Below are 12257 nucleotides of genomic sequence, written 5' to 3'. Positions count from 1 at the left end.
TTTATTCATATCTATATCCCTTAAAAAAAAAAAAGCTACATCTCTGACTATTTCTTTTCATGGTGAACTAACCTTTACTGAAGACCTACCCTGTGCTAGGCTCTTATGCTCTCTTAATTCATTTGGTTCTCTGAAAACCTTCTGGGATAGGTGGTCATGTTTACTGGTGGAGAAACTGAGGCTCAGAGAGGCGGTGGGGGGTCATCTGTCAGTGGCCATTCCCGTCAGGGTAGCTGAGGACCCTGGGGAGGTGGAACTGTGGCGTCCACGGGCATATCAGAGGGTTCTCATTTGCCAAAATTCCTGAAAGACCTTTAAAGTGTGCTTTTCTTGTTAGATTCTTTCTGCTAAAATTGGAATGCAGGAAAGGAAAACTTGGAGTTCATTAAAGCTCTGCTTAAGGACCAGCTAGGGGTGTGCTGAGGTCTCAAGGTGTGAGAAGCCAGAGTCAAGCAGGGCCCCGGTGGGCTGCACTGATCCTGGAAAGTGAGCAGGAATTTGAGGAAAGAAATGAGGAATGGCCAGGAGACCTGGGGTGACCTTGCAGGTCAGAGAAGGATTTGCGGCAGGTGGCCACAGCTGGATGGCAGGCTGGGACAGCTCCTGGCCCTGCCCTGCTTGGGGTAGGTGGAAAGAGGGGGCCAGCCTCCTGGGGCTTCCTCCTTGTGCCCGCTTGCCAAAGCCTGAGCCTTCCCTTCTCTTCCAGCGTAGCCACGCGGATTGAGCAAAGGAAGAAGATGAACTGCAAGTCCTTCCGCTGGTACCTGGATAACGTCTACCCAGAGCTCACGTGAGTGCAGCCCTCAGCTTGTGCATCTGGCCTGGGTGGGGGACCACCCTGAGATCTCCCCATCTTGGGCAGTCCGGTTCTTTCTAGCTGTCGGTGTTGAATCTTCAGGTGAAGGCTCTGGGGGGAATGGGAAGGAGTTAAAAGTGAGATGTGGCAGGAACCAAACTTTTAACAGACTGGGTCATAGAGCCAGAAAAGGGCATTGTCCCCATAGGAAGACAACGCTGCATTATGTAGCAAAAGCCGCAGAAATAAAGACATCCCTTTTGACTCTGTTCTCTCCCTTCTGGGAGTTTATCCTCAGGAAATAAAGCAACCAAAGCAAAAAACTATTGACAAGAGATGTTCATTCAGTGTAGACTTCTCTGCTGCTGTGAAAAATCTAGAGATAACTAGTAGTAAGGGGTGGGTTTAGTGAATCCCAACACATGGATCCAAACAAATATTACGCATCCATTACGATTGCAATCATAAAGCCATGCAAAGCCATGGGGAAACATTTGCTCTGACAAACTGGAAGCGGGATGCAGAAGGGGTGTGAGCTGGGCGTGAGGCTGCATCTGCGTGTGTGCGTGTGAGCTCCCGGCCTGAGGCTGGCACGGGGCAGTGAGCCTTCCTTTTTTCTCAATTCAAAATCCCTTTTATCCACATGGCTTGTGGCCTCACCTCCTCAGGTCTTGACTCAAATGTCCCCTTCTCGGGGGGGTAGGGGGGGAGGGCGCCTCCCCAAACAGTCTCTGTTTGCAGAGCACTCCCTTCCCCAGCATCCCCTGTTCCACGCTCGCCATCCAGTGCCTATGTGGCCAGTTCATTTCGTTATTGCCCCCCCCTCCACGTGACAGTAATCTCCATCAGGGTAGAGGTGCAGATCTGCTTTGTTCGCTGTTTGATCTCCGGCCCCTAGAACAGGGCCTGTCACAAAACGGGCACTCGATAAATACCTTTAACTGAATAAATTGCATAGTCAATAAGCCTCAATAGTAATAACTTGGAAATTAGCATTCTCCTTTCAATAGCTGTCACCTTAGGGAACGGGTTATTCCATCACTGGCAGCTGTCTCCCAAGGATGCTGCTGAGGCTTTCCAGAACACTCCACCCCTCAGAGACTGCATGTCCTCGAAAAAGGCAAATCTCTGTTCTTTGAGGGCAGCTTTCATTTTTGGAAAACAGCCATAGTTAGGTTGTCACCAAGTCCAGTGAAGAAGGCGATTCCCCCAGATAAGGTGATCCTGGGTCCCTGATAGAGCACGACCAGGACTGAAACAAGTATCAAGAGTAAACTGATTCTGGGAGCAAGTTTCAAGGAATTTTGAAACAATTTAAGCAACATCAGCATCCTTGAAAAGAGTTCGTGGCCTGGATGAGCCAGCTCCCCAGATGATGGCTGTGAAGGGAAAGAACATTAACTTATAAAAGTATAATAAATGGACCACTTTCTCCAGTGGCCACTTTTAAGGGGATAGTTTCATTCAGACGTGTCATTTCTGAGGGAAAAGGCAGCCGTTTCTTTTCATCCTGTCAGAGTTCGGGCAACATTGGGACGGAGCCCTGGGCTCTAGGCCTCGGGTGGGAGCTGGGCTGCCTGTGGGAGGCACCAGGGAGGACCAGGAATATGTCTCTCCTCTCCACACCCAATCCGCATGCACAGTGTCCCATGTCATCCCCCGAGAACTGAGAGGAAAGAGTATTTTATACCTATCAGAAACCTGGATCCATCACAAGACAGGAGAGTGGATGTAACCAGCTATGGGAAATGAGGAGCATGAGTCTTCTTCCGTTTGTTTTGGCACTGTCCAAAGGTTTTAAAAAACTATCTTGTGTCCGTAAGATAGAAACTGTGCACCTCATTCCTGTCCAGGTTGCTCATGCCCACTCCGCTCTTGAGGTTCTGCCTCAGTTCTCGGGGTGAGGGGCCGGCAGCGGCTCAGGTCGTTGGTTAGGAAGGACATCTGTATGCCAAGCTTTCCTCCAAACAGGGGGTTCTAATGGTTGGCCCCCACTTGCAGACGGTCAGTGGGGAGACTGAGGAGGCTAAGGGAGAGGTCCCTGCTTTCCTAGGCCTGCCTACAGTCCCGGCACAGCTCTGTCCCCCCCCAGATTGGGGGCCTGCTGCTGGCCTCAACAACCACTGATCTAGTACTTTTATTAGGACGGCCAGGAACCGTGCAAGCTGTGCACACATTTGCCAGGGTGCTAACCACACAGTGGATATTGTACATTCATTATAACACTTCCTGGCAGATGGCAGTAAAAGTCTTCTAACAAAACCAGTATATTATGACAGTTTTCTAACAGATGGAAGTAAAATGTCTCGAGGAAGGGATGCTTTTGCTATTTCTACAGAGGCATCGTAAGGGCTGATGGCAGCCCCGCTGGGAGGAGGCCCACGGAGAGGGAAGCAGATGCAGATGTAGTGGAGCCGGCTCAGCCAGGAAGCCAGGGAGGGTGGTGGAGACAACCATCCCAGAGGCCCATGGGGCCAGGACCACACAGACCCCTCAAGAGCCCCATCCAGTTTGGAGACTGTTGCCTAAGCCCCGCATCTCCCCCATAAGCATCAGTGGGCAGGCCTTTGTGCCAATGGCTGTGGCCCCCCCATGGACAGTGCCCACCTCAGTGCTGAAAGCTGACCACCCCACACATCTCCCTGAGGACAGCGGGCAGGGAGAGGAAACATACAGAAGGATCTGGAACGGACTGGGCTGCATTCCTGAGCTGGCTGAGAGGCCTCAGTGGGTGTCTCGTCTCCATAGAGAAGGACAATAGAACAGGCTGCCCCTGGATGAAGCAGGGGGGTGGGGTCTGCATCCCAACACCCTCGCCCCCGGGTAGAGGTCACAAATTCAAATCCTACAGTGATCAGATGGGTGATGCAAACCAATCTTGTGGGCAGCAATGAGACACAAGGGAGTTGTGGGGACCATGGCCAACTGGGATGCAAAAGCCCCTCCCCCCAGGGGCAGCACGACCACGTGTTTGTGCCTTGAGTGCCTCGCTGGAAGATCTTCCTATTTTCTCAAAAGAGGCTGGATCCAGATTTCTTTGTGTAACCTTCAGATTTTTAATATTGCCAATTAGCTAAAAACAACCACCAGCACACTATGCAGGTCAGACAAAATGTGTTTGAGGCCGGAGCCTCCCCCCGGCCCCTGAATCAGAGAGCTCCCATTGACACCCTCTGGCAGGGCCCACCCCGATCCCAGGACAGAGAGACAGGAACGAGCAAAGAGCTTGAGGAATGCCATGCTCCCGCTGGCTCAGGGTTGTGTGGAAATTCGAACTCAGGGAAGGCCTGGGTGGGAGAGTGACTCAGAGGCTGATCTGGGTACCCAAGACCTGGGTGCCCTGACTCCAGCCCTTATTCTGCCTCTCTCTTCTGCTCCCAGCCCGTATCTGTGCTAGCTACTGGGAATAGAATGGCCCCCTTTCTGCCCTGGGGCCCATCTGCCCTGGAGTCCAGGGGGGATTATGCCAAAGCTCTCCTTTCCAGTGCCAAGCCTCAGAAAACCTGCAAGCAAGAGTCGGGATGAGGGGTAGAGGACTGGGCCTCTGGGAGCAATCTGGGGTCTTGGCTGTGGACTGTCCAGCCTCTAGGTGAGGCCAAGTTGGGGCATATCATGGTCTCCGCTCAGGGTCAGGATAGGAAAGACGACATCTGATCCAAAGGAAAGGAGGATGGGGCACCTGGCTGGCATAGTCAATAGAGCATGCGACTCTTGATCTCGGGGTTATGAGTTCAAGCCCATGTTGGGTGTAGAGATTACGTAAAAAATAAAAAAATATGTTTTTTTTTCAAAGGAAAGGAGGATAGACAAGGAGCAGGGAGGAAGCAGGTGAAGGAAGTGGGAGAGGGAAGGGGAAGGAAAGGAAGTAGAAGAAGCAGTCTTAGTGATTGGCAGGAGGGGAGAGGCATCCAGAGGACAAGTAGAGGGACAAAGGAGGAGTAGTGAGGAAGAGCAGAGAGCCGGTGGGGCCCACGGAGGGGAGACCTGCTGATAGGGGCCTTTCTGGGGAGGGGCTTGGCGCAGTCGGCCCTTCCCAGAAAGGGGAGGTGGTCCTTTTTCCAAAGCTTCAACCACCTGTGTATTAGGGGATCATAGGGGGCATTTTATTCCTGATCATAGCCATTATTGTTATTATATTACTATTTTTATTAAACTTCCCTCTACTGACAAGTTGGGGGCAAAATAAGTATTTATCTCTTCAAATGCCATATTCCCAGGAGGGATCAACTCTGATGCTCTGTGAGGCAATAAGAAACCAATAAAGACGACTTTTTAAGCTAAAAAAAATGTGTTTGGGACCACATTCAGCTTGGGGGCCAGCAGTTTTCAACCTGTGGTCTAGAATTATGCAAACTCTCAAGAGGGGCCTGGAGGGGTGCGCACTCCTGCGAGGAGTGTGCGAGAGAAAGTGAAGATGTCTTCCTGAGGCTCTGTGAGAGTGGGTCGTGGTTGGGGGTTCTGGGGGCTTCCAGTCAGCCTTGAGGAAGGAAGACCTGGTTTGGTTGAGATTTAAGAATTCCAGAAGTGTTATGATGCCCCCCTCCCCAGCCCACCTAGGTGCTCTTTGGACAGAGGTAACAAGAGATGGTTAAGATTAGGCACATGGGGGCACCTGGGTGGCTCAGTCGTTAGGCATCTGCCTTCGGCTCAGGTCATGATCCCAGGGTCCTGGGATCGAGCCCCGCATCGGGCTCCCTGCTCGGAGGAGAGCCTGCTTCTCCCTCTCTCACTCCCACTGCTTGTGTTCCCTCTCTCGCTGTGTCTCTCTCTGTCAAATAAATAAATAAAATCTTAAAAAAAAAAAAAAGATTAGGCACATGACCAGACTCTGAGCCCCATCACCCCATGGGGCCATAACCCAAGAGGGTGTATGACCTTCTAAACCCAGGAATACAAGCCTGCATCAGCTGGGGCCAGCAGCCTCCTTAGGTTTATTATCCACAAAATAAGACAATGTGTCGTGTGTGTGTGTGTGTGTGTGTGTGTGTGTTTGTGTGTGAGAGAGAGAGAGAGAGAGATGTGTGTTTAAGCATATTTTAAATAATAATATTTTGAAATGCCTGTTTTATTTAACAGTATGTTATAAACATTTTTCCATGCTATCAGATACTCGTTAGGAGTCATTTTTAATGGCTATGGGGCTTTCCATCCTATAGATGAATCAGTATTTATTTAGCCCGTCCCATATTGTTGGATATCTATTTTTTCAGTACAACCAATCACTCTGCAAACATCCAAAATTACTGCCACAGGATAACAAATTTCCAGAAGTAGGATTGAGATTGTTAGGTCAAACGTATGCACATTATTTTTTGTGTGCTTTTTATTATTGAAATACAACTGACATACAATGTATTCATTTCAGGTGTACAACATAGTGATTCAACAATCCTCTACATCATTCAATGCTCCCCATGATAAGTGTAGTCACCACCTGTCACCATACGACGCTATTACAGTATTATTGACTATATTCTCTATGATGGACTTTTCATCTCTGTGACTTATTTTATAACCGGAAGTTTGTACCTCTTAACCCCTTTTATCTATGTGTGCACATTTTTAAAGCTTTGGATACATAATGCCACACTGCCCTCCAGAACGGTTGGGCCAGTTTATGCTCCCACCCATAGAGTATGAGAAGATCTGATCCCATAGCTATTGCCAACACTGGGGATTGATATTGATTGGTGTTGATATAATATGATACATATGATATATTTTATATAAGTAAATGTATAGAAATAATACATATGTATTACATATTATATGTTATGCCCATATATAAACAGTGGTAACTCTCTAATATGTATTTCTTTAATCATTAGTGAGATTGAACACATTTTCCTAGTTGTGGGTTTGAAATTTGCCTCTCCAAAGTGACCTTTTCCCTGTCATTTTGAGAAGTCCTATTGAGTCCATATTTAGACCCCAGTCTCTCCCCAGGTTTTCTTCTCTCTAGACTGGGGAGCCTTGGCTTTCTGGTCTGAGCTCTTTTCCCAGGGTCCTCTCAGGCTTGGCCTCCAGGGCTGCCCTTAGGGCTCCCAGAGGCATCCTGCTCCTTCCCCCGTCCCCTGCCCTCCTGCCCCTGCTGGCTAGGGCTGCTCCCCAGGGCCCCTTCCCATGACACTGAGACCAAAAGCATGGTGCCCGGGGAGCTGATCGAGCACTGCCTTCTGACTGAGGGGTGAGTAAGCCTAGAGAGGGCAGAGGACAAGCCTGAACCACTCCATTTTCTCTCAGAGTCCCCGTGAAGGAAGTGCTCCCTGGCATCATTAAGCAAGGGGTTAATTGCTTAGAATCCCAAGGCCAGGACTCAGCTGGGAACTTCCTGCTTGGAATGGGGATCTGCAGAGGGTCTGCCAAGAACCCCCCAGCACCCCAGGTAAGCTGCTTAGGGCCTCGAGGTCAGAATCAGAAGGGGGAAAGGAGCCTTGGGTCATTGTCCAGGAGTGGGGGAGGGGGCTTCCCTTGGCTCATTCTCACTTTCTCTCTGCTTACACCCTCCACAAACTCACTCTCCCAGGAACCACGTACATTGTCCCCTCACACTGCTCCTTGGGTCTGCTTCTGCCACATTCCCGTCCCTTTTCCCAACCGTGCCACAGTTGCCCTCTGGGCACCACCCACTTTCTCCTTGCCGAGGGAGAAATGTTACCCAGATGGCACCCGGTTCCCTCCTGGGATGCAGCTGTGGTCAGCGTGTATCATGGACAGCAGGGCATCCAAGACTCCTGTGTGTATGTGCGTGTGCCACATATGAGGGTCGCTGCAGTCATGTCAAAATGAGCAGGTCGTGGAGATCCCCTAGCTGCCCTGGTCCTGCATCCTGTCTCTCCCTGGCCCCCCTGCCCTTGGCGTCCCTTGGTACATCCTTGGTTGCCCTCCAGCCCGCTCCAGCTATGCTGCCCCCATCCTTTTATTACGAAAACTTTCAAACATACAGAAAAGTTGAAAGAACAGTACAGTGAATCCCATATACTCACTCTTATTATTTGTAGAAAATTCTGCCAACATACATGGTATTTGTTTTCTAACCTGTCTATCCCCTTCCCCATCCCTCACTGCACACTTGGACTCGGCCCTTCACGTGCCTGTCTTCTAGGCGTGGCTGTTCAGCGACCATCTCATCCAGCAGCAGGGGAAGTGCCTGACTGCCGCCTCCACGTCCATCACCCCAGGTTCCCTGGTCCTACTGCAGGGGTGCAACCCGAGAGAAGGCAGGCAGGTGAGTCTCCTCACCCCCCGGGGATGCGCAGGCTGGGTGGCAGCTCCTGGCATGGGAGCTCTGGGTTGAATCAGATGGACTCAAATATGCCCTCCAGAGTGAGGGTCCCTCCAAGTCAGCGGCGAGGTCAAGTCTGTTATGCTCATGAGGAAGCACTTCTTCAAGTAAATATGGTTACATGTCCATCCTGCCAGCCTGTGGGTGACACGAGGGCAGAGGCCGTCTGTCTTGTGTCCTTAGCCCCTGACAACCACTGCAGCCAAATTCGAGCTGGCTTTTACCAAGAGCCGGTGATAGGAGTTTTACATAGACCATCTCATCTTATCCTCGTGCAACCCAGGGGTTTGGGCCCTCGTCCCCTCCCCATCTTACAGGTGAGTGAACAGAGGCTTGTTGAATTTAAGAAACAGGTGTCAGATGAAACACAGCTGGGAAGGGGTAGAGCCGAGATTCAAACCCAGGTCAGTGTGACCCCTAAGCCCACGGTCTTAACCCAGAACATAGTAGATGTTCGGTAAGTATTTCTTGTTTGTGGCAGCCGGGAAAGTGAGACCCAGATACACCGATTTCCAAGCTGGCATGACAGCTTCCCATGAGCACTACCTTTTCCATTTGTCAAACACTCAGCCGCCCTGTCTCCATGAATCCTGGGAGACAGGTCAGGCCCACCGGTCGAGGAAGAATCCGATGTTCCGAGAGATGACATCACTTGCTCTCAGGGTCTGCATCGGCCAGTGGCAGAGTCAGCTCAGCTCCCTTCCTGGCTGGGGGGGAGCCGCTCTGCCCGAGGGTTGGAACGCAAAGGCCAGAGGTTTCCTCCAGCCCTTCCCCTGCCCACACGCCCCGGTAGCTGTCCCCGTGCCTGACCCTGGCCGGCCAGTGGGACAGTGCGGGGTCGAGGAGAGCGCCTGGCCTTTCCTCCCACCCTTTTCCTGTTTGCCTGGGTCAGCTCTTTCTTTAGGGATGACTGGCAAGTGGTTACGCCATTCTGGAAAAGCAGCCAGATCCCCGCCCTCCAGCCTCTGAGTGCATGCATGCGTGTGTGTGTGTGAATTGTGTGCCAGGATCTGCTTGCTGGGCCTGCCGGACACTTCTGAGGTGTTTCTGATTGGCAGAGGAAGTTTGTCCTCCTACCTCCGCCCCTGCCCTGCAGAGAGGGATGTCCTCAGGCTCTTCTTCACCGGGGGCAGCAGACCTCTCCGAGCGTCAGGCTTTGAGCCCACTCCCATCAATCCTTGCCACCCCAGGAAGTAGCTCCTGGGGGGGGCCACCGCTCACTTAATTCTCTCGAGCTCTATCTAGTCTGCTCCTGCATAGTCCTGTCAGGCCCCCAGCGGCACCCTGGCCCCCGGGCCCTCTCCTCCCAGAGGATAGGATGAGCGGGTCTCCCGTTGCTGGTGCCTTCTCAAAGCTAGGCCTTCCTTCTTGGTCCCCTTTTGGCTTCCACGACCACTGGGTGTCATGGATCTGAGAGTCTCTGTGTCCTGGAGCCAGTGGGATGCAGTCAGCAGACCCCAGCCCCGCCACCCCTCGCCTCTCTGAGCCTCGGTCTCCTCCCTGCCTGCCCTGCAAGGCGCCTGCAGGAGCGGAGGCTGAGGAGATAGGAGAGTGCCGTGAGGGGCGCTGATTCTCTGTCCAGGCCCAGGCCTGAGCGGCCGGGAGAGTTCTCGATGGCATGGGTAGGAAGTGAGAATCCTGTGGTTCTGGGAGCACCTCCAGCGAGATCGGGTGATCCGTTCACTCATCCGTGCATTCACCCTTCATAAATACCACTGCGCTGGGCCCCTGCCTGTTCTCGGGAAGGTACGGCTCCTGTTGGCCACAGGCAGAAAGGAGGACGGGGTCCAGTGATGCCCAGTGCGGGGGAGCATGGCCAGCCCCTCCCGGGAGGTCAGGGACTAGAAGAGCACAAAGCAACAGAATGCTGTGAGTTCCAGAGGGACCAAGGCCCTGTCCTACCCACCACCCCAACTTTTGGGCCAGGGACCCCTCTCTGCTGGGGCCGCATGGGCACCCAACAGGCTCACATTCCCAAGGGGAGTCCACAACCCCCACCTTCCCCCCAAGTCAGTTCACTTCTCCACCCACCCCAACCCCTGCAGCCCTAGGCCTGGCCCTGCAGCTGGGTGCGGCTCAGCCCTTCTGCGGGCATTCTGGCAAGCCCACGGCCCCAGCCCCTCAGAGCCATGGCGGGGGGCGGGGGGCGCCTCCATGCATGGTCAAGCACTCCCCACTTCCTGTGGGGAACAAGAACAAGGGGGATACAGGAAGAGGAGAGATGGACAGACAGGCCTCTCTCATTATTCTTCCCTGAGCCTTGAAGCCTGGGCCAGCCTCTCAGCCCTTCTCCTGAGTGTTCCAAAGGACACCCCCTTCCTCCACCCAGGCATCTCCAAATGTTCCACGGGAACACCTCTTTTCCCCTTCCTCAAGCCTGGGGAAGGGGAGGCTCAGGAGGGGACTGTGACGGGGACCCCAGGCCTCCCACCATCCCACTGGCCTTACTCCTCATCGCTGCAGACATGGTGACTGGATCCCCCTTACGGCCCTTGGTCACCTGCTGCCTGGTTACAGGCCAGGCCGGAAGCTCAGAGCTGTGGGGAGAGGAAATCTTGTTTGAAGAAACAAAACACGCACTAAGCCAGGACCTGCAGACTCAACGTGCCAGCAGGAAGGGATGGGGTGTGCTGTCCCGGGCAGGACAAGAGCCCACCTCTAGCAGGGAGCAGCAGCTCAGCCCCAACTGCCCCGGACCGTATAAGAAACTGGCTATGTCTAAAGGGAAGCTAGAAACGCAGATTTTCATGTGACAACGAAGGCAAATTTTAAACAGACACTGTGCAGGCCAAACAAAATACAGCCCCAGGTCAGATTCATTCAGCCCACGGGCCTCTGATCTCGCCTTCTGCTGGACTGTGAAAGCAGGAGTGCCCCAGCAGGGAAGGGGTTTAAGACTGCGTGTGGGGTCGGGGAGCTCTTATGTAAGGGACATAGTCTGCTCTAAGTGAGGGGGTGGGGTATCCGAGGGATATTCAGGCCCTTATATAGATGCGAATTATTATGATTGTTAATCGTGTTTTCTTCCCCGTCCTCCCCCGCCAGAGATGGAGGAGAAAAGCCTCTTTCATCCAGCACTCGGTCAGCGGCCTCTGCCTGGAGGCCAAGCCCGCCCAGCTGGTGACCAGCAAGTGCCAGGCCGATGCCCCGGCCCAGCAGTGGCAGCTGACGCCGCACACGTGACGGTAGCCTGGGGCCTCCCATACCTTTTGCATGAGACTTTGGGACTGGAAGCGGGTTAGGGTGGGGGAGTGTAAAGCAGGCCGTCCCCATCTCCTCACATTTCCGCCGGAATCATCAGCAAACCCCCCTGCCATGACACACAGTTCCCCCAAAGCTTGTTCGGGGCGGGCACAGGGGGGCAGGCCCTGATGCTCCGGCTGCCAGCCCGGCCTTGCCCCAGAAGAGGAGACGGTCAGGATGCTGCTGCTGGGCAGAGACTGGGCAGCCCACCCCCGGCCCTTTGTCCCCTTCCCCTCACCCTCCCAGGGTCCCGGACAGTGTTTGGGGGAGCCGTCCCCCATTGGCTGGGGAGAGCAAGGACAGAAGCCCACGCAGGGCCCCTGCTGGGTCACAGGGCCTAGCTGTGGGACCGGCATGAGAGGAGAACGTGGGCAGCATGGATGGGGAGGCTGAGGGCCGGGCGAGGGGGTGCAGCCTGAAGGCAGGTGGAGAACAAGAAGGAGGTGAGAAGCTCTGTGGCTTGTCCCAGGCAGGTGCTGGGTTGAGCGTGGGAAGGATAGGATCTGGAGCAAAGGATGGGTAATTTGCAGAAGGACATGGATGGAAAAGCAGCAAAGCACCAGAAGAATTAGTCTCTTCCGGACAACCCATAGTTCTTCCCATGCTGTGTCAGTCCCCGCCCGTCGCGCCCAGCACTCTGGCCTCCATGTTCCTAGCAAGAGGCTGCAACGGGGTCTTCATGGGCAGCCTTGGGACCCAGTTTATTAAACAGATCCCACTTCTGTTTGGCCATGTGTCAGGCCAAGACCTCTTTTCTTGGGCCTAAAGACCAGCTGGTGCCCTGTCTGCTCTGCCCGGGCCCATGGTGATGACCCCGGGTGGGCAGGCAACCACCATGCACCCTGGAGCAGCCCCATCCTCGTTCAGACTTTGACTCCTGCCTTCTCAAAAGCCTTTGTCTCTGTAAATACAGCGTTATGGTGTTGAAGTAGC

The 12257-nt window shown here is 53.4% G+C and overlaps 1 protein-coding gene across 1 annotated transcript in view; it reads left to right on the top strand.

The window, feature by feature from the left end:
- Positions 1-11327, top strand: part of GALNT16 (polypeptide N-acetylgalactosaminyltransferase 16) — an 88749-nt gene extending 77422 nt beyond the window's left edge. Inside the window, exons 12-15 of the mRNA XM_021679524.1 lie at positions 707-790; positions 7040-7181; positions 7902-8024; positions 11127-11327. Coding sequence (XP_021535199.1) covers positions 707-790; positions 7040-7181; positions 7902-8024; positions 11127-11264 — 487 coding nt within the window. The 3' untranslated portion in view covers positions 11265-11327. The remainder of the gene's footprint in view (positions 1-706; positions 791-7039; positions 7182-7901; positions 8025-11126) is intronic.
- The last annotated feature ends 930 nt before the right edge of the window (positions 11328-12257 follow it).

Source organism: Neomonachus schauinslandi, chromosome 9 (assembly GCF_002201575.2).
Source record: "Neomonachus schauinslandi chromosome 9, ASM220157v2, whole genome shotgun sequence".
NCBI classification, from domain to species: Eukaryota; Metazoa; Chordata; class Mammalia; order Carnivora; family Phocidae; genus Neomonachus; species Neomonachus schauinslandi.
Note: the sequence above shows the minus strand (reverse complement) of the source record. Positions and strands in the feature narration are given on the sequence as shown.